This window comes from Gekko japonicus, unplaced genomic scaffold (assembly GCF_001447785.1).
Source record: "Gekko japonicus isolate JY-2015 unplaced genomic scaffold, Gekko_japonicus_V1.1 scaffold1869, whole genome shotgun sequence".
Taxonomy (NCBI): Eukaryota; Metazoa; Chordata; class Lepidosauria; order Squamata; family Gekkonidae; genus Gekko; species Gekko japonicus.
This window is the reverse complement of record NW_015161459.1, coordinates 44,313-71,984: the sequence shown is the minus strand read 5'-3', so window position 1 is coordinate 71,984 and position 27,672 is coordinate 44,313. Positions and strand designations below refer to the sequence as shown.

Sequence of the window (27,672 nt, the reverse complement as noted above, 5' to 3'; positions counted from 1 at the left end):
TGAAGATGTAGCAAGGCCTTCTCCAGCTTTAGTAAACCCCAAGTGTGTGTGTGTGGGGGGGAACCAGGTACAGAGAGAGATTGTATCTGTCTCATAGATTTGTTTATCCCACCCTTCTTCAAGGTGCTCAGAGCTGCACACATGGTTCTCCCTTTTAACTGTACGTATTACTCAAACTTCTGTTTCTGGAACAGATTGCAACACTTGAACCTGCTTGATGTCATGTTCCACAATCTAATTGTTCTTTTAATTAGGAACATTTTCATAATAATCACCCTGTGCTGTAACTGATGTGTATCTTGTGTATGCTTAGTAGCATTTGACACTAGTTATTTCTCACGCTTATTTCACTGTAGTCTCTGTCAGAGTACTCTGAGCTTTTATGGAAATGTTGTGCTGAGGAAAACGATACTGCCATCTACTTTGAAGGAACTGAAGGTGAAGCCTCAAGTTAAGGAGACTTGATCATCAAGATTTATAGATTTTGAATTTCTCATTCTTAAACCTGGTGGTCAACCATTTTGTGGATGAGTTGTTCCAGCTCCTGGATGAAGAGGGTTATCTTGTTCAAATTCCAACATGGCTTCAAACTGAAGTTAGAGATTGATATAGTTTTGGTAAGTCTGATTGAGGACCTTCTCTAAGAGAGAGAAGTTAAAAGAATTTGTTCCTGTTGGTTTTCCTTGACCTCTCAGCCAGTTTTGAAACTATCAACTGTTAAGCATTCCTGAATAGACTACCCTTTGTAGTGTGCTTTTGATCCTACCTGGCTGAAAGATTCTAGAAGGTGGTATAGAGGGATGTTCTTGTGCACTGGAACTTCTTTAAGGGGTTCACTGTATCCCTATGCCATTCAATATCTATGTGAAACCACTAAGAGTGATTGCCCAAGGTCAAGGGATCAGTTGTCCTGTATCCTTATTATACCCAGCTCTATGTTTCCATTCATGTCAGGGGTTTTTTCAATTCTTGAAAGGTTTAACTGTCTTCAGTAATCAACTGGATGAAGGGGAATACATTAACACAATAATAACAAGGCAGAATTGCTAATAGTAGGTGGTCCCAGTACCACTGAAAGTTGGATTATGACTATGATGCATGACATAGTAACCTCCTGACTGGAGTATTGTAATGTAGTCTTTGTTGGGCTTCCTTTAAAAGAACAGTGGAAGCTTCAGTTGATACAAAAAGCAGATGCCAAAATAATTTTGGGAGCAAGCTGTGAAGAATACATAATATTAATACTGTATTCAGGTGGGTATCTGATGAAGAGTGCGTGCACATGAAAGCTTATACTCAAAATTAAACTTTGTTGGTCTTAAAGGTTCCACTGGACTAAAACTTTGTATTAATACTGTAAGATACTCATTGGATACCTGTTTGCTTCCAAGATAAATTTAAAGTCTGGATATTAACCTTTAAAATAATTTATGGTATAGGACTGTGGCTTGTATCTTCTTGCTTCTTCAGATCTAGCACAAAATATACCTTGAAGGTTCCATTATCCATCAGGTTGTATCCACTGACAAGTGAGCAGTCTGTACAAGCTTCCTACTAAGCAAAAACACAACCAGGAGCTTGATCCTTTATAGATTTCCCCTTCAGACATAGATTTCTGTATTTAGATTTTTTTTCTTATTTTTTATTTATTTTTCTTAATTGTTTTACTGTGTCTTGCCTGTTATAATGGGCAAATATTGGTGCCAATGAAATTCCATCTATTGCATGGTGGTAATATATCTGCCAGTTTTCAAGGTAATACCCACTTGCAGAGGCCCACAAATATGCATCCCAAGCCTGATGATGGGAAGATAAATGCCACTGTTCTGATGAATTCAGATGGACAGAGACTGAAGCTCCCGATGTCCTTAGAACCTGGAGATGGGAGACTCTCCACACGCTCAGGCTGTGCTACATTTTGTAGGACGTCAGCACCTGTAATGAAATACTAGGACAGGATCCAAAGTTTGCTGAGAGAAAAGTCAATGCAACTCAGTGAAGAAGAACGAGGGCGGGGTCGAGTTTGTTTATCAAGGAGTTCAACAAGTACAATGAAGCCCTGTTAAATAAATCATCTTTTAAATCAACCTTTGTTCATTCAAGTTGTAGCCGTCTTTACTGAAACAATAGCATTAGAGACTTCTGAGGGAAAGTCTGGGAGCACGTCTACCCATACAGGTAAGAATTCTCCTGATTTGGACTGTTTTCAAATATCATACTAAAAAATGTATTTGAGATTACTGATGCTAGTTGTGCCAGATATGAACAACAGCAACATCCCCATGGATTGTGCATTCATTGCGCTTTAAATACAGCATTTGCATAGACAATGGAGCATCCACACAGGAGTTTGCTTTGGAAGGTGCCATTTCCCCTGCATTCCCTGCCACCAGAGGGCTTTTTGATGGATCATTAAAATAAAATAACCCTGCTTATCCCAATTGCATTATAGTGCTGTCATAATAACCATTTTCAGCCCCATGGAAAAGGTGTCCATGAGGACAATGGCAGGACATGGTGAAATGCTGATGGGACCTTAGGTAAGCACACCTTTCCATCCAGACAATGTGCTGACAAACTTTTACTGCATTATTTACAAAACGATTGCAGTAAAACAGGTTTGAGAAACAGCACCACAGGGATGGAGAAAACCTGGCAAGTGATCAGAAGACATTGTTGTATGGAAGCTCCAAAAAACAACACTCCACTTTGGACACCGAAGTGGAAGCAGCCATTGTCAATGTGAAATCGAACACACAAGTTTTTAAAATGCGCATCCTAGCCAATGAAATCTTGATGTCTTGCACTGGAAAACAAACAATAGAATTTTTCAGCAAGTTCCTTCCATTTAATCCCACAGTGAGCAGGTTCTGGTATCATTCTAACTGCCCCATACCTAACTGCAGCTTCAGTCCTTTATTGCCTGGAATTTGGGTAGATTTCAGTGCTAGTGCATAGTTCCAAAAATAGCAAAACTTTAAATAAAAACTTCAGACTATTTTATTTGCTTCCTGGGATATGAGTCTGGATCCCTGTTTTATAATTTTCCAGTAATTCCCAGAGATATAAAACAAAGAGATTCTTGTGGCATCTTAAGGACTGAGAGCTCTATTGAGACTAAAGCCTAATTTGTCAGATACATGATGTCCTTAGTTGAGTGATAGATAAATATGTGTAGGGGGAAACTTTTAAATAGTGTGCCAGTTCACTATATGACTTTGTGTGTGTGTGTGTAAAATACCTGCTAACTGAAAGTACACTTCATAGCTCTGATTATAATTCTGTTAATCTCAAAGGGCCCACAAGACTTTATTTTTGCTGTAACAAATTAACATAGGTATCTTTCTGGACTTTGTCTCTCAGAGATTTAGGAACATTTACATTAAACTAATGTTAAGAATGGGGCCGCAGTGGCTCAGAGGTTAAGACACTGAGCTACAGACCAGAAGGTCTCTAGTTCAGCAGTTCAAGACCCTAGTGCGACGTGATGGCGTGAGCTCCCGTCTCTGGCCCTGGCTCCTGCCAACCTAGCAGTTCGAAAGCAAGAAATTGCAAGTAGATAAATAGGTACCTCTTTGGTGGGAAGGTAACAGCATTCCATGCGCTTCGGTGTTTAGTCATGCCAGCCACATGACCACAGAAACATCTTCGGACAGCACTGGTTCTTCAGCTTGGAAACAGAGGTAAGCACTGCCCCCTAGAGTCGGATTCGACTAGCTTTCGAGCAAGGGAAGCCTTTACCTTAATGTTAAGAATCTTAGGGAAAGTATGTTGTTGAAGGCTTTCATGGACTTCATTAGTTATTGTAGATTTTCCAGGCTGTATGGCCGTAGTCTTGGCATTGTAGTACCTGACGTTTCGCCAGCAGCTGTGACTGGCATCCTCAGAGGTACAACACAGAAAGATGGGGTACTCTCTGTGTCAATGTGAGAAGAAAAATGGTAGGCAGGTAATTTATATCTACTCAGGAAGGTGGGGTAGGGCTGAGTCATTATCTTGTAGGACTCAGCCCTACCCCACCTTCCTGAGTAGATATAAATTACCTGCCTACCCCATCTTTCTGTGTTATACCTCTGAGGATATGTGTCATACCTGACTGGATGCCAGTCACAGCTGCTGGTGAAATGTCAGGTACTACAATGCCAAGACCATGGCCATATAGCCCGGAAAATCTACAACAACTTAGGGAAAGTATCTGACAACACAAATTGAGATGGTCTTCCATCTGATTACAGCCTTGCTCACAGTTACACAAACAGCATTGCAACTCTATTTATTAAAATTGTACCCTTATTTCAGTGGAGATTACCAAAGGTACTAGGATAGAGCTAGCAAGTAATCGTGATTACAGCTCTGGCTATTCATTTTACTAAAAACTATTGGTGGTATTAGCCGTAGCTTTTTAGAAAATAATGTGAAGAAATTCTTAAAACTAGAGAATTAGCAGCATCAATTCCCCAGCACACTTTTAAGCCAGAGTCAGATATGATAGAATCATAGGTGGAAGTGAGCTGAGTGCCACCTAGGTAGTACAATCTCCTGACTTAAGTAGGATCTCCACTTATTAACCATCACCTCTTTACATATTAACTATGTCATCAAGATTATGAGGTATGCCATGTGAAGTAGGAGCGAGCAAAGTGCAGAATAACCACAAGACGCTGGAATTTCAATATAATTGCTGACATGCTGTGCTTCTCTTGAAGTGTGAACCACAATGTTGCTTCGATCCACATGTCAAGCATTATTTCTTGTCTTCATCTAACTCTTCCTGAGAGTCGTCTGGCTGGCACAGAAAAGTGGGGAAAAGGGCATCCCTTACTTTACACTCAGTGTTAGACAGAAGGAAAAGAAGCACACAAGACTTACACTGCTTTTGTGTTACTTCCGATTTCAGTGTTGTCCTCATCTGTTTGAGGAAAACTCAGGAGATGGGAAGAAATGTTTATGTTTATAGTCAGAAATGGGAAATTGCTAGGGAGAGAGGAAGCATTGCCTTTGGTGACCAAGGGATGGATTTTACAGTAGAATGAATGGAAAGCACTCATGAAGGTGGATCTTTTCCTGCCTTCCATGTCCCACAGCAGCCCTCCATGGGCTGTGTAAAGGCATTATATGAGACCATAAAAAGAGCTCTATTGGATTATACCTGTGTGGTCTATCTAGTCCAGCATCCTGACTCACAGAGTGGCCACCCAGTTGCCCTTAAGGTCAAACATACAGGGCAAATAGTGAATTAACAACAAACCAAGACCTTCCAAACCTGCCTCTGAGGACTAGTCTTCAGATATTTGCTTTACAAACCACCCTGGTTTTCATCATCCGGAATAACTTTATATCATTTGCAAACTTGGACACTACACTGCTCACCCCCAATTCCAAATCATTTAGGAACAAATTAAATGGCATATGTTTTTAGGATATCCTATTATCAGGATAGAGTTTATTATGGGCATTAAAGTAATTAATATCTTCCTACAAAGTGTTGAAAACACCATTGTCTATTACAAAAATAAGTGGAACAGTTGACAGTGTATGCCTGAAGGATCATGTACATAGAAAGCATAATGGGGAAAATTCAATTTTTCTAACAAGGCAGAGTTAAATTGTGGCCTTCGCAAATATTATTTCTGTGTGGAGGGTTTAGATCAAACATGCTTCAACTGCATTAGAGCTTGTGTACTGATGAACTCTCCAAATTTTGATTGACAGTTTAAAATTTTTGAAATACCCTGCAGATATTGAGATACAACAATGTGTAAGGGGGAGGAATCAGTATTTTTGGTGGGCTGTCTTGACAATGCTGTCAATGGATCTTTCCTTCCAGACCATACTACAGCCAAGTCATTCCTCTTTTAGGGTTTTGTGAGCCTTGCACTTTGATGGAAGATTTCAACTTAAAGGTAGTTTATGACTAACTGGTGAAAGTCAACTGATACTTGTTTGTGCTGTAAAAGTAGACAGAGTAAAGGGTGAGTTCCCATGTGCCACACTTCAGAAAGGAAAGGTGTTTTGTTTTTTTCCTCAAGAGGTGCACTGGTATGCTGCCATGTGATTTATGTATAACTAGGAAAAAGGCCCATTGTGGAAATAAATACAACGGCCTCTAGAAAGAGGCTCTGGGCGGGTGCCCCGGCCTTGGACACTCAGTGTCAATTTGCTGTGGCAACCTCAGCAGGGTATAATGACACTGAGTCCACTATTTTCTCCAGAGGAACTGATCTCTGCTACCTAAAGAACAGTTGTAATTTTGAGTGATCTCCAGCCCTCACCTGGAGATTGGCAACAATGGTTCTCCAGAAGGAAATAGTTGGTTTGGAGGGTGGAGTCTATGGCTTTGTACCTGTCTAAAGTCCCATGCCTCCTGAAACCTCACCCTCTCCAGGCTCCATCCCTCACATCTCCAGGAATTTCCCACCTGGAGTTGGCAACCCTATCTCCTTACCAGCCAATCATCAACCTACATTTATTTCCACCTCACTCTTCAGCTTTCCACCGCCAATCAAGTCGCATATGCAAACGACCTCTGTGTTCCGAGGCAGAGGCCAATGAGGCTGCATATGCAAATAACCTCTGTGTTCTGACTTGCTATGGGGGGGAGAGGATTAGCAAAATGTTTAGAATGTTGGAGGCAGGACTCAGGCAAAGCAGCCAGTGGATAGGGAGACCCTCTGAATGACATATCAGAGAGCGAACTGATTTTGGAGCGTGTAGAATGTTCTAGAGAAGTGCCACCACCATTCAGCTTTTATTTATAAAGGAGATTTCCAAATTGCAGCTACCCAGAAAAAAATTGCTGAAGTGCATCAGCTGATCAAGTTGTATATTTGTCCCTTCAAAAAAAAACCTCAGAGAAAGAAATTCATCCTAGTTAATCAGTACCTTCTCCTTTGTCCCCAAAGTGTACTTTATCATCAGCATTCTCATAAACATTTGTTAGCTACATTTCCTGATTTTGAGGTTTCTCAGATCTTCTCTCAGTCCATTTTTTTGTTTCTCAGTCCTATGCACTGCACAAGGTCTCATCCATGTTATTCTGAATGCCAAAGACTACTAGAAAACTTTCTCTTTGGAAGAGGGAATCATAAAAGAAAATACACCATGAGAATGAACCACAGAGGAAACATTTTTGATAGTGAGAAATCATTTTTCTAATTTATGTAATCATTGCAGAGTATGGATATACCTTATCTACTTGCTAAGAATGGCCTGGAAGAAGTGTCTTTTACAACTGTCTATTTATTTATATCCCACCCTCCCCCGCAAGCGGGCTCAGAGTGGGTCACAACAAGTCATTTCACAGAAAAACAATATTAAAATATACAATTTAAATCCAGTTTAAAACCAATTCGGAATAAGATGGCACGATGGTTTGTAGTAGTCCAGAGAGCCTCCTGCACGGGTTAATAAGGCATCCAATTCGCCAGAAGATGCTGTGCAGATCTCTTTAGCATCGTAGGGACATTAAATAGGGCAGTATGAGCGGGGGGGGGGCGAGATCATTAGACATCCACTGCCTCAGCCGACAGCCTGGCAGAACAGCAGGCCCTGTGGAATTGTAATAGGTTCCTGATCTCAAGTGGGAGCATTTCACCAGGCCAGGCCAGAGAATGCCCTGGCCCTGTTCGAGGCTAAGCAGACATCTTTTGGGCCAGGGACTACTGGAAGGTGTTGATCTGCAAAGCGCAAGGCTGTCCAGGGCATATATGGGGAGAGACAGTCCCATTGGTATGTTGCTCCCTGGCCACATAGGGCTTTAAAGGTTAATACCAAACCTTGAAGCGGATCCAGTAGTCAGTTGGCAGCCAGTGCAATTAGTGCAGCACTGGCTGAATAAGCGCCCGCACAGACATCGCAGTCAGCAGGCCTGCCACCGCATTTTTCACTAGCTGCAGTTTCCAGGTCAGATTCAAGGGCATCTCCACATAGAGCGAGCTACAGTGAACCAGCCTGAAAGTGACCATTGCACGGGTCACTGTAGCTAAATCCTGGGAGGAGAGAGAGGGAATCAGTTGCCTGACCGGCCAAAGATGGTAAAAGGCTGATCTGGCAAAGTTGTTGACCTGGGCCTCCATGGAAAGTGAGGCATCCAGAATCACTCCTAGGCTTTTCACCCTCAGTGCTGGTGTCAACAGCGCCCCACCCAGGGTTGGGAGCCAGATTCCTAATTTCCCCCCCCCCAATCAGTTACAGGACCTCTGTCTTCACTGGATTTAATTTCAGCCCATTCTGCTGTAACCATCCAGCCAACACCTCCAGCTCCCTGTCCACAGTATCTGGGGTGAAGTCCAGCCAGCTGTCCATCAACAGATAAAGCTGGGTGTCATCAACATACTGGTGACAACCCAGCCCATGTTCCTGGACCAGCTAGGCCAGGAGGCACATAAAGATGTTAAGCAACATAGGTGAAAGGATCGCCCCCTGTGTCACACCACATTACAGTGGGTACCGCAGAGAGATCCTCTCCCCAAGTGCCACCTTCTGTCCCCAACCATGGAGAAAGGAAGAAAGCCATAGTAAGGCAGTCCCACGTGTCGGCGAGGTGGTGGGTCAGAAGATCATAATTGACCAAGTTGAACACTGCCATATTGTCAAGTAGCCACAGCGGCACCAACCCGCCTCGATCCAGGTGTCTCTGCAGGTCATCTGTGAGGGTGACCAGCGCCATCTCCACCCCATGGCCAGGGTGGAAGCCAGACTGGAATGGATCCAGGATGGAGGCATCATCCAAGAAAACCTGGAGCTGCTCAGCCACTGCTGAGAATACCCGGAATTCCACAACAACAAAATACAAGTGTGGCAATGAAGAAATGAATGTTAGCCATTTTAATAAAACTTCCTTCTGCGTGAGTTAGAACCAAACCCAAGCTCATTCTTTAGACATGTCTAATTCCTTGTTAATATCTTTCATTTCACACACAGATTTTTTTTCCATTTTCTATTTTCTTCCTCTCTTGTGTTTGAGGATCTGGAAGCTCGTGCTGCTCCTAAATAGTTTGCCTCAGCTAGGCCCTCTTTCTATATAAGCATTTTTTGACAGCTGCATCTCTTCTCTCTCCCTTCCCAGAAATGACATCTCCTCTTTGTCCCAGGGAATGCAAACTGACCAGAAAAGATAAAGAGAGCTATGGATTTTGTCTGCGCCTTGAGAAACACAAAACCGGTCACCTAATTAGAAATGTGATACAAGGCAGCCCGGCTGAAAAGGCTGGTCTGAAAGATGGAGACAGAGTCCTGAGGGTCAATGGGGTATTTGTAGACAAGGAAGACCATGGACAGGTATGAACACCATTTAGCTTAAGGTACTTCTCTCTCTGCCAAATATGTTTTCCTGTATTACAGTCTGATCCTAAGCAGAGTTTGGTTGTATTAAACCATTTACATTTGCAAATATTCCCAGGTGGCTTACATAACCTTAAAATCATAATAAAATGAAGAAATGCCCCATGATCACCACAACCATTCAAAGCAACAGCAGTAGAAGAATCCAGCAATTACCTAGCCAAAAGCTTCCAGTAATTCTTAATGCCTGAAGAGTTTCAGTGGTAGCTGCTTAAAACCAGGAGTGTTATCATTCCACAGTCCTGAGGGCATTACTAAATAGACCTATCCATTTATCTTGTCCTTCCTACAAGGAAGGAACTCAGGGAGGCCTCCTCCATATCCTCACATACTAGCTACCTTGAGGCTGGAACAATGTAACTGGCCAAGTCTGGTGTAGTGGTTAGGAGCACGGGCTCTAATTCGGGAGAACTGGGTTTGAGGCCCCACTCCTCCACATGCAGCTGCTGGTAAGACCTTGGGTCAGTTACAGCTGTTCTCTCAAGAGCAGTTCTCGAAATAGCTCTCTCAGCCCCACCTACCTCACAGGGTGTCTGTTGTGGGGAAGGGAAGGGAGATTGTAAGCCTTTGGGTAGTAAAGGGCAGGGTATAAATCAAATCTCCTATTCTTCCTCTCAAAGTCACTAAGATTGTAGTCTGTTAGAGTAAAGATCATAGAATCAAAAGCCTCTGCTCCTACCCCTAAGGCATCCTTGAATCTCATATTGGTGGAATGTGGAGGGTAGCTTTTTCATCTTGAGAATGATCTGAACTGATGGGCAGGCTTATAGAAAGAAAAGCACTCTCTAAAGCGCATCCACCCCACTGAGGTCAGTGACTTATACTCCCATGTAACACACAAAGGACTGTGGCCTTGAGCAGTCTATACAACCTGTTACCCTACTGCTCCTGGTAGAGAAGTGACTGTTAAACCAGTTTGTGTTTGTGGTATATATCTACTACAATGGACTTTCTCTGCAATGATGTTACACAAGTCCCCTTTTCAATAAATGTAAAGTTGAAGAACTAGAGCTATAATCAGCTTGGATCCTACCCATGATGCAGGACTTCTCTGCCTCCTGCTGCCGCAACTCCAAATCCCTCCCATGCTGGGGGTGGGGGGGGTGGGACGATGACCATAACTAACCATTCTTCTTGTGAGTTGTAAAATAGAAAAATTAAATGAGACATTTTCTTGCTCCTTGATCTTGCCACTTAACCACATATTCCATCCATTACAGGTAGCTGATTTAGTTAGGAAAAATAAGAATTCTGTGATATTCCTTGTCTTGGATGAAAAATCTTATGAAAAAGCACAAAAAGAAGGAACTGCATTGGAAAAACTGGGTCAGAAGTCAGAGACACAGCATCCGCTAGAATATCCCCCACCTGCAACGAACAGTGAGCCTGTTCCAGTTCCACAACCCCGGCTCTGCTATCTGACAAAGGATGGGGAAAATAGCTATGGTTTTTCCTTGAAAACCACTGCAGGTGAGAACAATGAGGACAGTCAAATAGTACAGTTTAGAGTATCTGAACTGTGCTTCAGTTTATTGGCCCTTATACCCCCCCCGCCCCCACTATGCACATTCTAGACTTCAGAATCAATATGCTTGTTCGGCTCATTTTCATCATCTGTCTTCTAAATTGCTTACTCAAAGTTATTATATTTTCTAAGCTTTATAGCTGACTTACAGCTATATTGACTTCAATGGACACAAAAGGGTATAGCTCTATTTAGGACTGCACTGTGAATTACACTTCCTGTGTACCCTGGTAGGGATACCTTTAACAGCACACCTGAGATTCTGTCTTGGACTCTTCTGAATGTGTCTTAATGACACATGAAACAAACTAGCTGGTTTTGTTAGCAAAAAGATTGATGAAATTGCCAGTGCTATCTCTAGTTTTTATATATTACACGACATTTCTTTACCTAACTTCTGAATGACTGTGTATACACTGTACAGGAAAGACTCTTTCCTTTGAATATAGAAAACACCTTTGGAAGCATGCTAACAAACCAAATTCTAATCAAAACTTTGGAAGAACAAGTACTGTTTAATAACAATTATTTATTTATTTATTTTAAGTACCCGAGGGTACACATTTATTGTTTTGTTATATTCCTAAACACAGACATAAACAACTACAACAAACAACATATCACCAAGAGACTAATTACATTTTGTTACTATACCTAATCCATCGCTTCATTATTCTCTAATATTTGTTAATATTCTCTAATTCCACTATTATATATTACTACATACTCAAATATTATTTTTGCCATATCAGCTTAATCTTTGACTCCAGTCACATTATACCAACCATATAGTCTCTTCCAGGTTTTTTGAAATGTCCATTTCTTCGGGCCTCTCATTTCCATAGTTAATTTGTCTATTTTCACCGCTTCTAAGAGTTTATTAATATATTTATTAATATATTTATTAATATATGGTTGGTGTTTTTTGAATCTTCCAATATTTGGCATATAATATCCTTGCCGCCGTTGACATGCATACAATCAGGTATCTATCAGTTGCCTCGAATTCTTTCGGAAAAATATTTAACAATAGCAGCATTTATCTGAACAATTGCCACTTTGCTTTGGTAACCTATCTGGAGTAACATACCATCTGTAAAACATCTTATACATATTTTCTTTATAGGCCACAGTGTTAGTCATTTTAACATTTTTCATCCATATTTGCTCCCAATCTTCTAAATTCACAATATGACCTAAATTCTGAATCCATGCAATCATATTTTTCTTAATAATCTCATCTATCATTACATCCTGCAATAAGATCTTATAAATTTTCTTTATCATTTTTTCTCCTGTATACAATAAAACATTTTCTAATTCTGTTATTTTATTATTAAATCCCAATTTCTTATCTTTAAGGTATATTGACTCCAGTTGTGCCGTCTGCCACCAAGTTAAATGTTCTGGCAGTTTAAGATTATCTTTTTTATCCAATATGTCCTGGTATCTTAGTGAGTCTTCTTCTGCATACACCGTAGGCAGAGTGAATGCTTCCAGAGGCATAACCAATCTTGATCTTTTTACATAAAAGTTCTTATGTATTGAGTCCCATACTTTGCATAGTGAAGCCCTCAGCCAGTGTTGCCTGAAATATTTATGAGAAGTAGTCTTTTCGTACCACAAAAATGCATTCCAACCCATCAGTAGATCATGTCCCTCTAATTTTAGTAGTCTTTTATCTTCCAAAGTGATCCATTCTTTAATCCAGGTCAATGCCGCAGCTCTATAGTATAACATCCAGTTCGGGACTGGAATTTGGGGAACTGGTGGGTTTCAAGATAAATACGGATAAGACTAAAATAATAGTAAAGAATATGGATGAAAGAGTAAAGCAAAAATTGCAGGAAATTACTGAATGCCAGATAGTTAAGAAAACGAAATACCTGGGAATAACAGTGACTAACAAATGCAGCTCATTGTATGAAGATAATTATAGAGAATTATTTCAAAAAATTAAACAAGATTTGGAAAAATTGAAAGACTTAAAACTATCAATAATGGGAAGAATGGCTATTATAAAAATGAATATTTTACCCAGGTGGATGTTTTTATTCCAAAATATACCTATTTTACGAAACCAAGAATTTTTAAAGAGCTGGATAAAATTACAACAAAGTTTAACTGGCAAGGGAAGAAAGCACGTATAAGATTAAAGATGTTACAAGAGGCAAAGGAAAGAGGAGGCTTTATTTATTTTATTAGTATTTTTACCCCGCCCTCCCCGCGAGCGGACTCAGGGCGGCTTACAAGAGGGCAACAATACCCACATATAAAACAAGATTAAAACAACTTAAAACAAAAATAAAATCATCAAATCACAAAAGTAAAAGTATTCTTTTATTTTATTCTTGCTGCTACTGACCAGCCACTAGCATAAACGTCTGTAAACATCTCCTTGTGCAGTATCAGAAAAAGGTATAAAGTGTGGTCTATGAGGGATAAAAAGCTTTCAAGTTCATGAGGCACAGAAAAAGCATGTTGCTGCTGCTGAAGCTCAAGTCACACATCTGTAGCTGTTACAACTGATCTCTGAAAAACTAAGTGTAAAGTCTACTGGGCAAGTATTACTGCCTCACCTCCAGGCCCCACAGAACCTAGTTAACAAGGGAAGAGGTGTTTCGGTTTCCATCCGTTTTCTTCTTTATTCCAGGTCAAAAGGGATTGTTCATTATTGACATATCCCCACAAGGGCCAGCTGCAAAAGCTGGAGTGCAGCCCAATGACCGCCTGATTGAAGTCAATGGAGAGAATGTGGAAAATGACACTCATGAGGAAGTGGTTGAGAAGGTACTTGTCAGCCCAAACATCTCATCTTTCCCTCTTTCAGTTTGTTTCACTGAATGTTCTAAGAGTGCATTGGTCACTAAGGGTGGAATGATTGATGGCCCTCTACTTGTCCCTACTCTTCTCCCTTTTGCAAGGTTGTGCTGTTGAATAATCACCCATGTTCATCCAGAAGAATGGGTATTAGAGTCCTCCCAATACCCAGATCCAGAATAAGGGCAGGTCATGTGTGAATACTGTTAACATGGGATAGAAGGCGCCACATTCATCAAATGTATATAGTAGGCCTTGGCAATGCAGATTTCACCTCCTTATTACAGGCCAATTTAACTTTCAATACCGATTAGTTTAAGTCTTTAAAACGACAGATGGGACATGTGTTGTACAAAACAGATATTCTAAACACCCTTATGAGCTCTGGAACTTTGCAAATAAAATGCTCTCTGGTTCTTTCACTCTACAAGGACTCACAGAAGTAGTCTGTCTGTATTTCCAGGTGAGAAGATCTGGAAACCAAGTTGTATTTCTGTTGTCAAATAAAGAAACAGACTGGTATTACAACAGACAGAATATGCCACTGAAGAGAGAAATGGCCAGTCTGGAATTTTTACCACACAAACCTCGGACCATTGAGCTCAAAAAAGGAAATAATGGCTATGGATTCTGTCTGAGAATGGAACAGAATTGTAAAGGTAAGAACCAGACCACCAGGTCACACTCTACTGCTTTGGCCTTCTGGTTTGCAGCATCAGTAGTACACTCCCAGCCTTCTATGCATCAGTGGGCACGATCTACCAAGCAGCCAAAATGCATGGAAGCAGTATAAGACTATTTTTCTCTCAAAATGGCCTGCTTTACTACTAGAGAAGGCCGAAAACACTCTAAAGACTGAGGCAAAAAATCTTAACGGCACCCTAAGCCTCTAGAGTCATCAAAATATAATATTACTGACATTTTTCTGCTCTTGAACGGTACTGTACAATCTGCCACCCAAGATGGGCCTCCTCACGCTGCCTGATGGCAGTGCAAGACCTGCTTACTATTTTATGAAAGGCCAGCATGCCAGTCATGATTTGATTTTAATCAAATCTGAGGGGAAACTGTTCCTTCTCCATCCTCTAGAATCCTAGCTCCCAGCAACTCAATGACACAAGTTCAGAAGTCTGTTGGAAACAGGGTCAGGCAAGGGTACATTTTGTTAATGTTTTGATACTGCTCTTTTAGAAGTGTTCCAAAAGATTACTCTATAACTAAGTGCGTAAGTATTGCATTTTCTCCTAAACCCTTTAAAAATTAAGTAAAACAATCGGTTTAATTCCTCATCCTTTCCCTCCCATCCACCTCCCCAAAAGCAGCAGAGCTGGCTATAAACATAAGAGTTGCAGCTAGACCAGATTTGTCCAAACATTGGGAAGATAACAAATAGCTTTCAGGGATGGGTGTATAAAGTTTGGGAGATGACATTGATTTTATCTAAGTTGATACATTATCTAAAACCCAGAGAAAGGTGAATGAACAAAGAATTTTTGCACAAAATTGGTCTCCACTTATGCAGTATTGGAACTTGAGCTATAACGCAACTTGTTAATGCTGTAGATGTTTAGCTCGTATGATTTTTTTTTTTAATTGAAAGATTCACGAATAAAAGGACTAGACACATTTACGGATGATAAAGTCTAGCAACAGATGTAAGACACAGTTAAATGGAACATTCATGATCAGAGACATTGTAACAGAAAACAGGAGACAGCTGTTGAGTTCATGCCCAAGTTTTTCACTTTTCAGAAATATCTGGCTAAGCACTGTCATCCCATTCTTGCCAACCCAGGGATCAAGAATGATTTCCCCCCCAAGAGCACTAAAGTGTGCCTAATAGGTAGGATTTAGATCTGAATTCAAATACAGTTCTCACTTTCCCTAGAAAACAGTTGTTCTGGTTTGGGAGTAGAAAGTTCATTGTTTGCTTATTGTATTATTTTAATGAATATGTAAGCCACCTAAAAATGTTGAGCATACAAGATAAAAATATTTAAATAAATATAATTCATTTTGATGCTATCCAATTAGAGCTCAGTCACAATGAGTCACATTTACCAATGTTCAATTAGCCTCCCTAGCAAGTCCACAAAACTGGGCATATCTGTTGTGAATGGTCACTGTGCTCATATGTACCTTACATTTCTTAGCGTTGTGATGTCACCATGCAACATACACATACTTGTCCAGAAACATGCAGTGTGCCCTAAATGAGATGATACATATAAAATTGGCCAACCGAAGGGACACTTTTTTAAAATAAGCAAAATAAAAATAAGCAAAACAATGGGTTTAATTCCTTGTTCCACCTCCCACAAAGAAGCAGACCAGGTTGTAATAGTTACAGGTAGACCAGTTTTGTCCAAACATTAGAAGAAGCTGTGGCCACTAGCCAACAAAAGCTTAGTCCATAGTAGGCCGGTTAACTGAGGTGTCACAGGACTTTTTTAAAAAAACATGTCTGCTAAGCTTGGCAGGTCAAGTATCCAGTTGTTTGCGGTCTGTATTGTTAATGAGTTAAAGTATATAAAGAAAATTGAAATTGCACCAGGCAGACATAAAACAGGCCATGCAAAATAAGTAACTACCAGCAGGACACCTGCAAGGCTTTGTGGGGGAGGGGGAAATCTCATTTCCCATTCCTCCTCTAGTTCCGCCTTCTCTTCCCTGAATGCCTGCATAGCCTTTCCTCTCTGCCTGCTTTCTTCTTCTCTTTCCACCTACCAGCCAACTTACCTTTATCTACCCTATATCCAGGGGTCATTTCGTAGAAAAAGAGGTGCAGGAGCTCATTAGCATAACTTATTAGCATAACTTATTTGCATATGCCACAACCCCTGACACCACTGGAAGTGTGTCAGAAGAAAACACCCATTGCTCAGGCTCCACTGGACTATTTTGGATTGCTAGCTATGGGGGACACACACGCAGATCTGCCCTTGCAGAGGAGGAAGAGCTTGTACCTGAATAAACCTTGGCCTTAAAGGCGCCACTGGACTGTTTCGGATTGCTAGCTGGGGGGACATGCAAATCTGCCCTCACAGAGGAGGGAGAGGGTTTTTTTATTGCTATCTATAGGGGGGGTGCACAGATCTAGGAAGGAAGGAAGGAAGGAAGGAAGGAAGGAAGGAAGGAAGGAAGGAAAGAAAGAAAGAGGGCAAACAGATAGGAAGGGAGGGAGGCTCTCCCACCCCCCGATCAAGCCCCCACCACCCCCCATGGCTCCATCACTCCAGATCAAGGCCCCGACACCTCCCATGGCCAGCCCCCAATCAAGCCCCCATCTCCACCGCCACTCCACACCAGCCAGGTGCTGGGAAAGGCGGGTGGGCTCTGGAGGCCTTCCCCGGGCTCTGTGCCTTGGCTGCTTCTTGCTCCTTGTGGCCCAGGGCTGCTGGGAGCAGGGCACAGGACTTGTTGCATGTGCCCGCCCCCTGGGCTCTTTACTGCTGGAGCTCCGCTCCTGTGCGCTCCTGCAGTAAATGACCCCTGCCTATATCCAACTTTCCCTCCTTCCACCCAGCAACCTGTCTGGGAAAACAATAAACCAGTCGGGCAGTGCCAGCTGTCGGGCTGGGTCCAGCTGGGCAGTGGGGAACCTGGAAGACCTTGTGGGGGGTACCTCATTTTCCCCTGTAGCCTCCTGCCCACTCTATTTCCTCTCTCCATTCTTCTGGCAAACCCTATATCCTCATGTTTCCTTGCTTCCTTCTCTCCTTCTCAGCCACCTTTTATCTGTCTCTCATCTTCATCTCTGGCCCCTGCCACACGGCAGGGAAAACACGGGCCGAAGCGCGGCTTTTAAAAGCCGAGCCAAAAAAGAAATGCCGCGGCAGGATCCCACGGATCCCCTGGCCGCGGTGCCTTATCTCCCCGGCACGATCAGATGCCAGGAAGAAAACACAGTTCCGACGGGGAGGCTGCTGAACTGCGCATATTGGAGCATGCGCAGTTCGGGTGGGGGCCGGGGATGCGCCGGTACGAAAACGCGCCAGCGATCCGACGGCCCGGTTGAGGCGCCTCATCCAGATGAACCACCTCGGTAGGTGGTTCCCAGTTGATGCGGAGTTTCGAGAGGAAGGGCCGGATCGGGGGCGGAAGCACTACACTGGGTCTCCCAGATCCACGACTTAAACTCTAATCACCACACTACATCAAAGTCACTGCCAGTGAAGAGTAAGAAGCAGCCAGTCCACAGTGAATCATACAAGTCACATGGTAGCAAGTCACCCAGCAGTTGCTGCTGGACCTGGCCCCAATGAATCCTTCCTTAAAGGCCAAAACAGCCCTGGAAAAGGTCCACCCCCCATTTACTGACAGAAAGCATGGCTTGAAGACTGACAATACTGTTGTGGTTGCCTAGCAATGTCCCCTTAGGGCATTCATTTCATAAAAGTTACAAGTGCTACTCCTATTTATTGGAGGTAAAGGTTAACCCTCAATGTATTTTTTCCCCTGCAACCTGGAGTGGTTTTCAGGTTTGTAGAAAGATCTGTCTTGCCTGTTCATGGCTTTAGTCCTCAGATCTAAGTATCCACAGATATGACTATGTTGAGAATTAGATATACTGATGCCCATTTCTATCATTAGTGAAATGTATACCAGTCACAAAATTACGCTGTTCCTCAGGCAGAATTCTCATTAAATCAAGATCATCTCAAAATAATAAAACCACCAGTGAAATACTTAGAGCAGTATTGTTATTGGGTTTTTCTTCTTTCTGAGGACAGGTCACTTAATTAAGGACATTGATTCTGGTAGTCCAGCAGCTAAAGCAGGTCTCAAGGAAAATGATGTTCTTGTGGCTGTAAATGGAGAGCTGGTTGAGAGACTGGACCACAACTCTGTGGTAGACAAGATCAAGGAATCGGGTGAAAAAACTACACTGCTAGTGATGGATGAAGAGACTGACACCATGTACAAAATGGTAACAAAAACAGCTGAAATGCAAAAAGAATAATTTGGAAAATCAAGTAATGAGCGCATTGAGTTAGCATTCTGAAAATGCCACCTTTCACTTTGTAATAAGCAAATTTCTAACCCTTAGATCTGCGCTGGTTAGCTTGTGAGGGTGTACATAATGAGTTTTTCCTGTTAACATTACCTCATTTTTCACTGTTTAATTTTTGTGCCACTTGCTCACAAATGGCACATAACATAAAATGATTTACAAATGGCATAAAAGAACCAACAAATAAGGAACACCAAGAACAAAATTGGGTGGAACAAAAAGGTTCACATAAACATATGAAAACAAAAGAAATGGGAACATATTTGTAAATCTCTAAGGAGGATGTGATGGTCACAGAACCATAGCTTTAAACATGTCTGATTTCTAAAACAGGTAGAGAAAATGGGGGAGGGTCTGAATTAATGACTAGGAGGGGAATACTGAAGACTTCCTCCATTTACCATTCCCCCACACACACACACACACACAATCTTAGCAGAATGATTTCTGGTCTCTAATGAGAGGTAGAAGATAAACAGCGGCAGGGTGAGCAGTAGTTGAAGAATTCAGCACCACCACTTCTTTGGTCCACTTCTTTGGTGACTATGACCAACCCAATACCCCACTTGAGTTGTGCAGCACAACCTATGTTTCATGTTTATGCTCAGACAACATTTCACACTAAAATACGTCTTTTCCTAAGCATAAATTACACATTAAGTGGAAGATTCAAGATCAGAACTACCAACCCTTTAAGTAGCATTGGGGGGGGGGAGAGAAGATGGAGCCATGACACTGGGGGAGGAAGAGAATTCTTACCCTCTCTACCTCATATGGTTTCCCAATAGAGATCATATTCCAGACCTGCTGTTGTTCCTCCAACCACAGCTACTAGAAATTACTCTTTTAGAAACAGTGCACGCAGAAGTTACCCCCCTTCTTCCCCACTGCTGTGGCTCTATCCAAATCAGGGGTCTCCGTAACTGTTTTTTTAAAAAATATATATTAAACTGTAAAAAGAACCAATCACTGGTCTCTCAAATAATTAGCAGTTTGGCATTTAGGAACATCACAGTGTCATGCCTACAGGCTCACAAGTTAGTGAAGTACAAATGTTACAAGCATGGACGGCTTCAAAAGGGAATTAGATAAGCATATGAAGCAGAGGTCCATCAGTGGCTATTAGCCACAAGGTATAGATAGGGACTCTGGGGCAAGTGATGCTCTGTCATCTTGGTGCTTGGGGGGGTCAACAGTGGGAGGGCTTCTAATGTCCTGGCCCCACTGGTGGACCTCCTGATGGCACTGGTATTTCTGGCCACTGTGTGATACAGAGTGTTGGACTCGATGGGCCTTTGGCCTGATCCAACATTGGCATCTCTTATGTTCTTATGCTTGAACTAAGAAAAGAAAGAAAACAGGAACCCTAGATAAATAGCAATAAGATTCTAGAAGTCATCCTTCAAGAGCTGGTGGATGAGAACTTAATCAAGACCAGTTATTCTACTCTGCAGTGTATTCCTGCATGGTTTTCAGAGCCCGTTCATGTTTGTTTGTGAAAGAGAGAGGAAATGGTCTGTGCTTCCGAGAGAAACCACAGGCTGTATAGCTGATACATCTGCAATATTGGCTGTCGCTGTACCCTACCACATGCATTGAGGTTTTTGTCATGATGTTTGAAAGTGCAGAAAGTTCACTGCTAGTCAGAGTTATCTTTGCTTTTTGTTCCTCAGGCTCAAATTTCTCCATGTCACAAAGCAACGGTGCCATCTCTAAGTGAAGCAGAAGTGTTGACACACCATATTGAACAGGAGAACCACCAGCCCAGACTCTGCAACCTAGTCAAGGGTCCCAATGGATTTGGTTTTCATCTGAACGCTGTCAAGGATTTGCCTGGCCAGTTAATCAAGCAGGTATTAAGCTAGAATCCATACACACAAGGGGCCAGGGTGGAGAGGTGTGACGGAAACTGGACAAAAAAATATATGAAGATGAGAAACAACTGGGCTACCCTTTTGATCCCTTTCTACGGTGAATATATGTAAAATCCAAGTATACAAAATATGGCACAAGTTCATACCATACCTTTTTGCTCAGATAATCTGAGCAGGGCTGCTGCCGAATATGGTTCCAAAAGTGACAGCTTTAGCCAAGCCTGCTTTGTTCTTCTCACTGAATTTGCCATAATGAGAATCCTGGAAGCATTCTTTTGTGTTTTCTGTACCATAGCCTCTATATATCCTTGGGATACCATTACTCAATAGTATAAAACTGCAAGGTTGAGCAGTGTCCCATGACCTTCTCAAGATACTGTTTTTTTCAATCAATGGCCATTTAAAAATGTGAATGTTCACATTGACTTCGTTAGCTTTATGCAGTTTTAAGCCAACTCTTAAGAAACAAATGTACATGCAAAAAATAATAACAAAGAAAAGCCTATCCAGGAACAAACAAAATCAAACTGGAAAATTAAGGACATGGTGACATGCAAAAGCCCACATAATGGGCTGAATATATTGCTACAATTATCCAGTGAGTTTTAACATCTCTAGCACTAGGGCAGTCTATATACCTGTGTGCATACGCACATAACAGTAAGATGTTGGCTGTACTACCTCACTGTATCTATCATGTTTTCATCACACCCTTCCTCCAAAGAGCTCAGGTGATCCCCTCCCTTTCTCAATTTCATGAAGTAGGAAAGGCTGAAAGCAAGAATGACTTGCCCAAAGTCTTAGTCTGACACAACTACATCACACCAGTTCTTACTGAGGAGCTTAATGCACAACACAGTGTCACTGTCTTGGGAAGCAACTGTATCTACTGAAGACATCACAGCTTCAGAAAGTGAAGTGCCTTATACAAAGTCTAGCTAATGTTGATAAACAATTCCACTCAAAGATACTGTTCTGCTAATAGCGAAGCTATCTGGCTGGTCCAAGGAACTTTGATTCAGTGGAAGAGGCAGATCCCACCTGCAGGAGATGGGGCCTTTCTCCTCATGTCAGAGAAAGACCCCATTGTTATCAGAACAGAACCGTAAATTTCAGTATCTCATCTCTCAGCCACGCATCTTGCATTTGGATGGGAAAATTCAGAATTACATGCAAACTGTCACAATGGGTAACCCTGCCATAAAACCGCATGTATGTCATTTGTGCCATTACAAGAGCTGCACTATAAAAACATTTTAAATATGGGTATCATATCATAAGATCTACCCCATCTTGCACTGACACTTTGTTGTTGTATTATATAGTTTTACTGTTTTAGACTGTTTTATCTGTTTTAATTCTGACACTTGTGCCTCGTTGTTAGCCGCCCTGAGCCTTCGGGAAAGGCGGGATATAAATCCAAAAATTAAATTAAAAAAATAATAAAGTGTCACTTTATAGCTAAATGTACTAATGAGCTACTAAATAGCTGGACTATACACTTTTGTTAACCTTAATTATTTAAGATGGGGAGAGAGATACTCCAGGGGAAAACATATTCAGAATTTTTCTTAGCAGTGGTTCTCAGACTGTGGGTCAGGACCTAAATTTGGGTTGCAGCTATCTCCGAGATTACTTGCAAGGACAGGTGGGAAGAAGAGGAGCAAGGATTGCTGGGAGGGGAGGTTACAAGGCACTTCCAACATTTGCAATTTCAAAAGAAGAAGAGATTGGATTTATACCCCGCCCTTCACTTGAAGTCTCAGAGCAGTTTACAAACTCCTTTCCTTTCCCTTCCCCTCCCCACAACAGACACCCTGTGAGGTGGGTGGGGCTGAGAGAACTCTGGAACAAACTGCTCTTTTTCAAGGACAGCTGTTGTCAGAACTATAGCTTGCCAAAGGTCATCCAGCAGCTGCAAGTGGAGGAGTGGGGAATCAAACCCGGTTCTCCTAGATTAGAGTCCGCACACTTAACCACTACACCAAACTGGCTCTCACTATGTCCAGAATGTATTTATTCATTTATACCCTACTAGCAGTAAAGCCCGTTGTGAAAGCAATACAACGAGATCTAGAAAGAGGCTCTGGGGCAGTGCTCTGGCTTTGGGCAAACAGTGTCAATTTGCTGTGGTGACCTCAGCAGGGTATAATGACAGAGTCCACTGTTTTCTCCAGAGGAACTGATCTCTGCTACCTGAAGAGCAGTTGTAATTGTGAGTAATCTGTAGCCCTCACCTGGAGATTGGCAACAATTGTTACCCAGGACAAAATGGCTGGTTTGGAGAGTGGAATCTATGGCATTCTACCTGTCTGAGGTCCCACCCCTCTGCAAACCCCACCCTCTCCAGGCTCCACCCCTCAAATCCCCAGGAATTTGTCAGCATGTAGTTGGCAACCCCATCTCCTTCCCAGCTAGCCACCAACCTACCATTATCTGCCCCTTTGACTTCAGCTGACTTCTGCCCTCCCTTCTGCAGAGCAGTTGTAATACTGAGTGCTCTCCAGCCCTCACCTGGAGATTGGCAACAATGGTTCCCTATGTGAGACTGACTGGTTTGGAGGGTGGAGTCTATGGCAGTGTACCTGTCTGAGGTCCCACCCCTCCTCAAACCTCACCCTCTTCAGGCTCCATCCCTCAAGTCTCCAGGAATTTCCCATCTGGAGTTGGCAACCCTATCAGGACTGGCCCCAATGTGTTTTCTCCCAAAGGCCAAAGTAGGTGACAGGACCAAGCTTAGTTGCCTACCAACAGGCACTGAGGGGAATGTAGGGTTGCCAGCTCTAAGGAGGGAAATACCTGGAGGTTTGGGGGGTGGATTCTGTAGAGGGCCGGGCGACGGAGGCATCGGCCTTCTGTCCACCCCCACCCACTCCAGGGCCGACATCCGGCCGCAGGGTCCGTTTCCCCCCACTCAACCCCACTCACTCCAGGGCCGGCGACTGGAGGTGCAAGCCTCCGGCTGCCGGGTCCGTTTCCACCCCCCCCACTCCAGGACCGGAGACAGGAGGCAGAAGCCTCCGGTCGCCCACTCCCTTCCCCTCCCCCACCACCCACTCCCAACAGGCACTGAGGGGAATGTAGGGTTGCCAGCTCTAAGGAGGGAAATACCTGGAGGTTTGGGGGGTGGATTCTGTAGAGGGCAGCATTGGGCGGGGGGGGGGCGGAAGGACTCAGCAGGTATAATGTCATAGGGTCTACCCTCCTAAAGCAGTCATTTTCTCTAGGGGAACTGATCTCTGTCATCTGGAGATCAATTGTAGCAGTGGGAGATCTCCAGGTCCCACCTGGAGATTGGCAACCCTAGGGGAAAGTCAGCTGCACAGCAGGGGGTTGAAGAGAATGGTTTGATGGCTGCTGGGCCAAGATTGGCAACAATAGTTCCCCAGGAGCCCCATCGTAAATGCACCAAACAATTCCTCAAGATTTTCCAAAACACTACTCTGTTTTGGGCTCCTGGGGAACTTTGAAGTAGCACCAAAGCTTTAAGATCTCTCCAGCTGTCACCTGGAGACTGGCAACAGCTTGTCTGGAGTGTGGGCAGCATGGCATTGTATCTGTCTGAGGTCCCCCTCTTCCTCCTCCTCCTCAGATCCCACCCTCAGCAGGCTTCATCCCTAAAATATCCTGGAAGTTTCCAACCTGGAGTTGGCAACCCTATGTCCTGGAGTTCGAACCTGAAGTTGGCAACCATTAGCCAACGTTTATCTGCCTGTCTCTTTACAACCCCCCCCCCCCACACACACACACAGCCTCTCCCTAGGGAGCAGCTGACATCATTCTCCTCTCCCAACTGAAAATTCCAACTGCCTTACGGGGGGTGGGGGGTGGGTTTGAGGTGTGGAATGGAGTGTAGTCCAATCAGCTTCCATATGTAAATGACCTTGGAACGCTGGCCGGGACTGCACAAAGCAGCCAATGAACCCAGCCAGTGTCTTCCGAGTGGCAGTTTTTTCGGCCTAACACTAAAGGGGCCAATTTTAGAATTCTGGCACCCACTACTCTTTTATAATAAGGGAGAGATTATTCTCCCCAATGGAGACCCAAAGTGGCTTCCAACGTTCTCACTTCCTCCATTTTATCTTCACAACAACCCTGTAAGGTAGGTTTAAACGACATGTCGCTGGCTGAAGGTAACCCAGCAAGCTTCCACGGCAGAGTAGAGATTTTAATCTGGGTCTCCCTGATCCTAGTCTGACCCTCTAACCACTACCATGCTGGCTGTACTAGTAATCATGAAATACTGCCTTTTACTCAGCAATACTATGTATACTAAACATGAAACTAAAATACAAACTTATTCAATGTTAACCAATGAGATTACTATATTTTATTTTGGGAAGGGGGAAAGTATCATGGAGTTACTTTGCAAGTGGGCCTGAGTACAATAAGTTTTAAAGGAGGTTCCACTTTATAAAACAGTGGCATTCAAACTTTTGGGAGTTTTGGGGAATATATTCTGTTGCATGGCAGTCCTGACCATGTGGTATCTTTCACAGCAATTGTGCTAAAATGCATAGCTCTATGAAAACAGGGTGATGAAAATAAAGTATTTTAAAGTCTTGCGGTCACAAAAAAAGGATCTCATTACCCCTACCTAGCAATCCTGTCTCATTTAGCAGAGCCTTAAAATATTGAATGTATTACATTAACTCTATTGTCTTATCCACTGAAAAAGTCAATAGTTTGAACAAATCCAACTCCCCTTAATTATTCTTTTATCCAACAGTGCATACCATTCATTCTTTGTTTGCAAAAGTCAAACGTATGCAACCTTTGTGAATCTGAGTAAGTGCACTGTTAATTCAGGGGTGCGTGAACTCCTGTCATACTGCCATGGACGCTAGCAGGGCAAGATCTGCAACTAACACTATATATTTACAGGTACAGAAGGGTGGACCAGCAGATCTAGCTGGGTTGAAAGATGATGACATTTTGATAGAAGTGAATGGTGTGAATGTGGAAAATGAAGACTATGAAAACGTGGTGGCAAGAATCCGGGAGGGCAGCAACAGGCTGACACTACTGGTGCGTGCAGAAAAGACTCACCAGCACTTCAGGTCCGAGAATCCCTCTGCTGCTGCCACTTCTATGGCAGCTCTGCCACATGATTACAGTAATGATCCTCCTCCTTACACAGAGGTACAAGAGCCACAAAGACTGTTGTCAGAAGCACATGAGACGGTGAGTCTATCACACCGCTTGTAACGACTGAGTGGAAACACACAACTCTAGCAATAGCAAAAGACTCAATTAAAGCTACAATACTAAGTATATTTATTTCTACGTAAGCCCCAATGAAATCAATGGCACTCAGTTCCAAGTTAACATGATTAGGCTGTGAGTGGTCATGCAATCTGGCCATAATAGTGAAGAGTTAGCGGAGGAGACCAAGCTATTGACTTATACGTTCATGCAGTGCCTAAACCACCACTGATTTCAATGGACTTACACTGCAGTAACTCCATAAAGCACTGCACTATGAAACTCATTGTTAACTGTTAGCAATAGGCTGTTATTGTCCTGTCACAGGCTGGTTGCTGTCAAACAGATGGGGCTGCTGAGGATGCTAACTGTATCAAACACTCTGCTTATTTCTTCTGTAGGCCAGCTCGTCCTCCTCTTCACTCTCAGTTGACTCAGAAGAAGAAGATACCAAATTGTGAGGATGCCACAAACCAACATCTCCATCCTAATGGGCTACCCTAGCTTGTTCCCATTCTGAAGCAAAGTTAATATCACTATATATAAATGCTTATTTGAAACATATTCCCACTAGACGATGCAGGAATTACTCCTATTGGTCAGGTGGACCAATCGTATAATTGGTTTCAGTGGAGGAAGTGATTGTTGGATTCCTGAACCATCTTTGTTTAAGTAGCAAATCTGCCCACACTGACCACAATCCAGCACTGCAGTGCTTAAGTTTCATTAAAATAATTGTGACAAATGTATTTAATCCCGCTAATTAGAGATAGAGAGGCCCCTCAATGGTACATGAGCAGTTACTACATGTCTTCCAAATAAATTTTTCCCCCAATTTTTATTCTTTTTCAAAAGGAATACAGAATTCAACATTATAATACACAAATATAGGTTGCTTCACTTAGAGAAGAAAAAAAAGGAATAGTATAAGCTTTCTCTCTCATAACAACTAACATTCTTTCGGAATACAGAATACAGAGTGATAAACTTATAACTTGTCAACTGTAAATCATTATTTTATATCGAGCTTTATTGATGCTTTCCCAATTAAAGTTATCAAAGGTTATTTTTTTCTATCATGGGGAAATGTCTTCCAAATAAATACGCTATCAGTTTTTTTTAAAGCATATTGTATTGCATCTTCTGTCTAGCAGAAAATTTTGAGACAGCCATTTTAAACCCCCCCCCCAAAAAAAAAGATTTAAGCTTTGTTCCTGAGGATGTAAACCTCTTTTCTGTCCCAGCAAGCTGCAGACTGTCAACTTGTAGAGTGACATGCCCAGAGTTGTTAGCTAGCCTCAATACTAACTCTATGCATTTGCTAAATAAATAAAAATGAAAAAATGCACATCTGCTATCTACTGTTTGATCATAGAACTTACACAGTGTTGTCTTAATTCTTCTATCAGGAAGAGGCAGAGAGGTTTCTTAAATGAAACATGAACTTTGGTCAAGATACAGAAGTGTATCTGTCAACTCTCATGACTTTGGATTTTAATTTTTGACAATGCCATCTCTGCTTCTATTTCCCCTTTCCCACACATTGTGGTGCAGTAAGAACTTTGTTAGACTGGGAGGGGCAGCCATGAAGGAGCTAGAAAAGATTCTTGAGTGTAAGGATGTGTCACTGGCAACCAAAGTCAAGATAGCTCATACCATAGTTCATACCATTTTCCCTATTACTGTGTATGAGTGTGAAAGCTGGACAGTGAAGAAACCTGATTCATTTGAAACATGGTGTTGGAAGAGAGTTTTACAGATACCATGGGCTGCCAAAAAGACAAATATGTGGGTTCTAGATCATATCAAGTCTGAATTCTCCCTAGAAGCTAAAATGACTAAACTGAGGCTATTGTACTTTGGTCCCATTATGAGAAAGCAAGAGTCAATGG

General features: G+C 42.4%; 1 protein-coding gene across 2 annotated transcripts; it reads left to right on the top strand.

Moving 5' to 3' along the window:
* The first annotated feature begins 406 nt into the window (after window positions 1–406).
* PDZK1 (PDZ domain containing 1) lies at window positions 407–26,608 on the top strand. 2 transcript variants are annotated; one of them, XM_015429096.1, is made up of 11 exons: window positions 407–617; window positions 2,104–2,178; window positions 5,860–5,903; window positions 9,068–9,279; window positions 10,563–10,812; window positions 13,521–13,657; window positions 14,151–14,346; window positions 18,421–18,617; window positions 20,375–20,554; window positions 25,460–25,759; window positions 26,182–26,608. In XM_015429096.1, the coding sequence occupies exons 4-11, from the start codon at window positions 9,070–9,072 to the stop codon at window positions 26,239–26,241; spliced, it is 1,530 nt and encodes a 509-aa protein (XP_015284582.1). In that variant the 5' UTR covers window positions 407–617; window positions 2,104–2,178; window positions 5,860–5,903; window positions 9,068–9,069; the 3' UTR covers window positions 26,242–26,608. The 2 variants fall into 2 exon arrangements, with proteins under 2 accessions (XP_015284582.1, XP_015284581.1); XM_015429095.1 differs by lacking the exons at window positions 2,104–2,178; window positions 5,860–5,903.
* The last annotated feature ends 1,064 nt before the right edge of the window (window positions 26,609–27,672 follow it).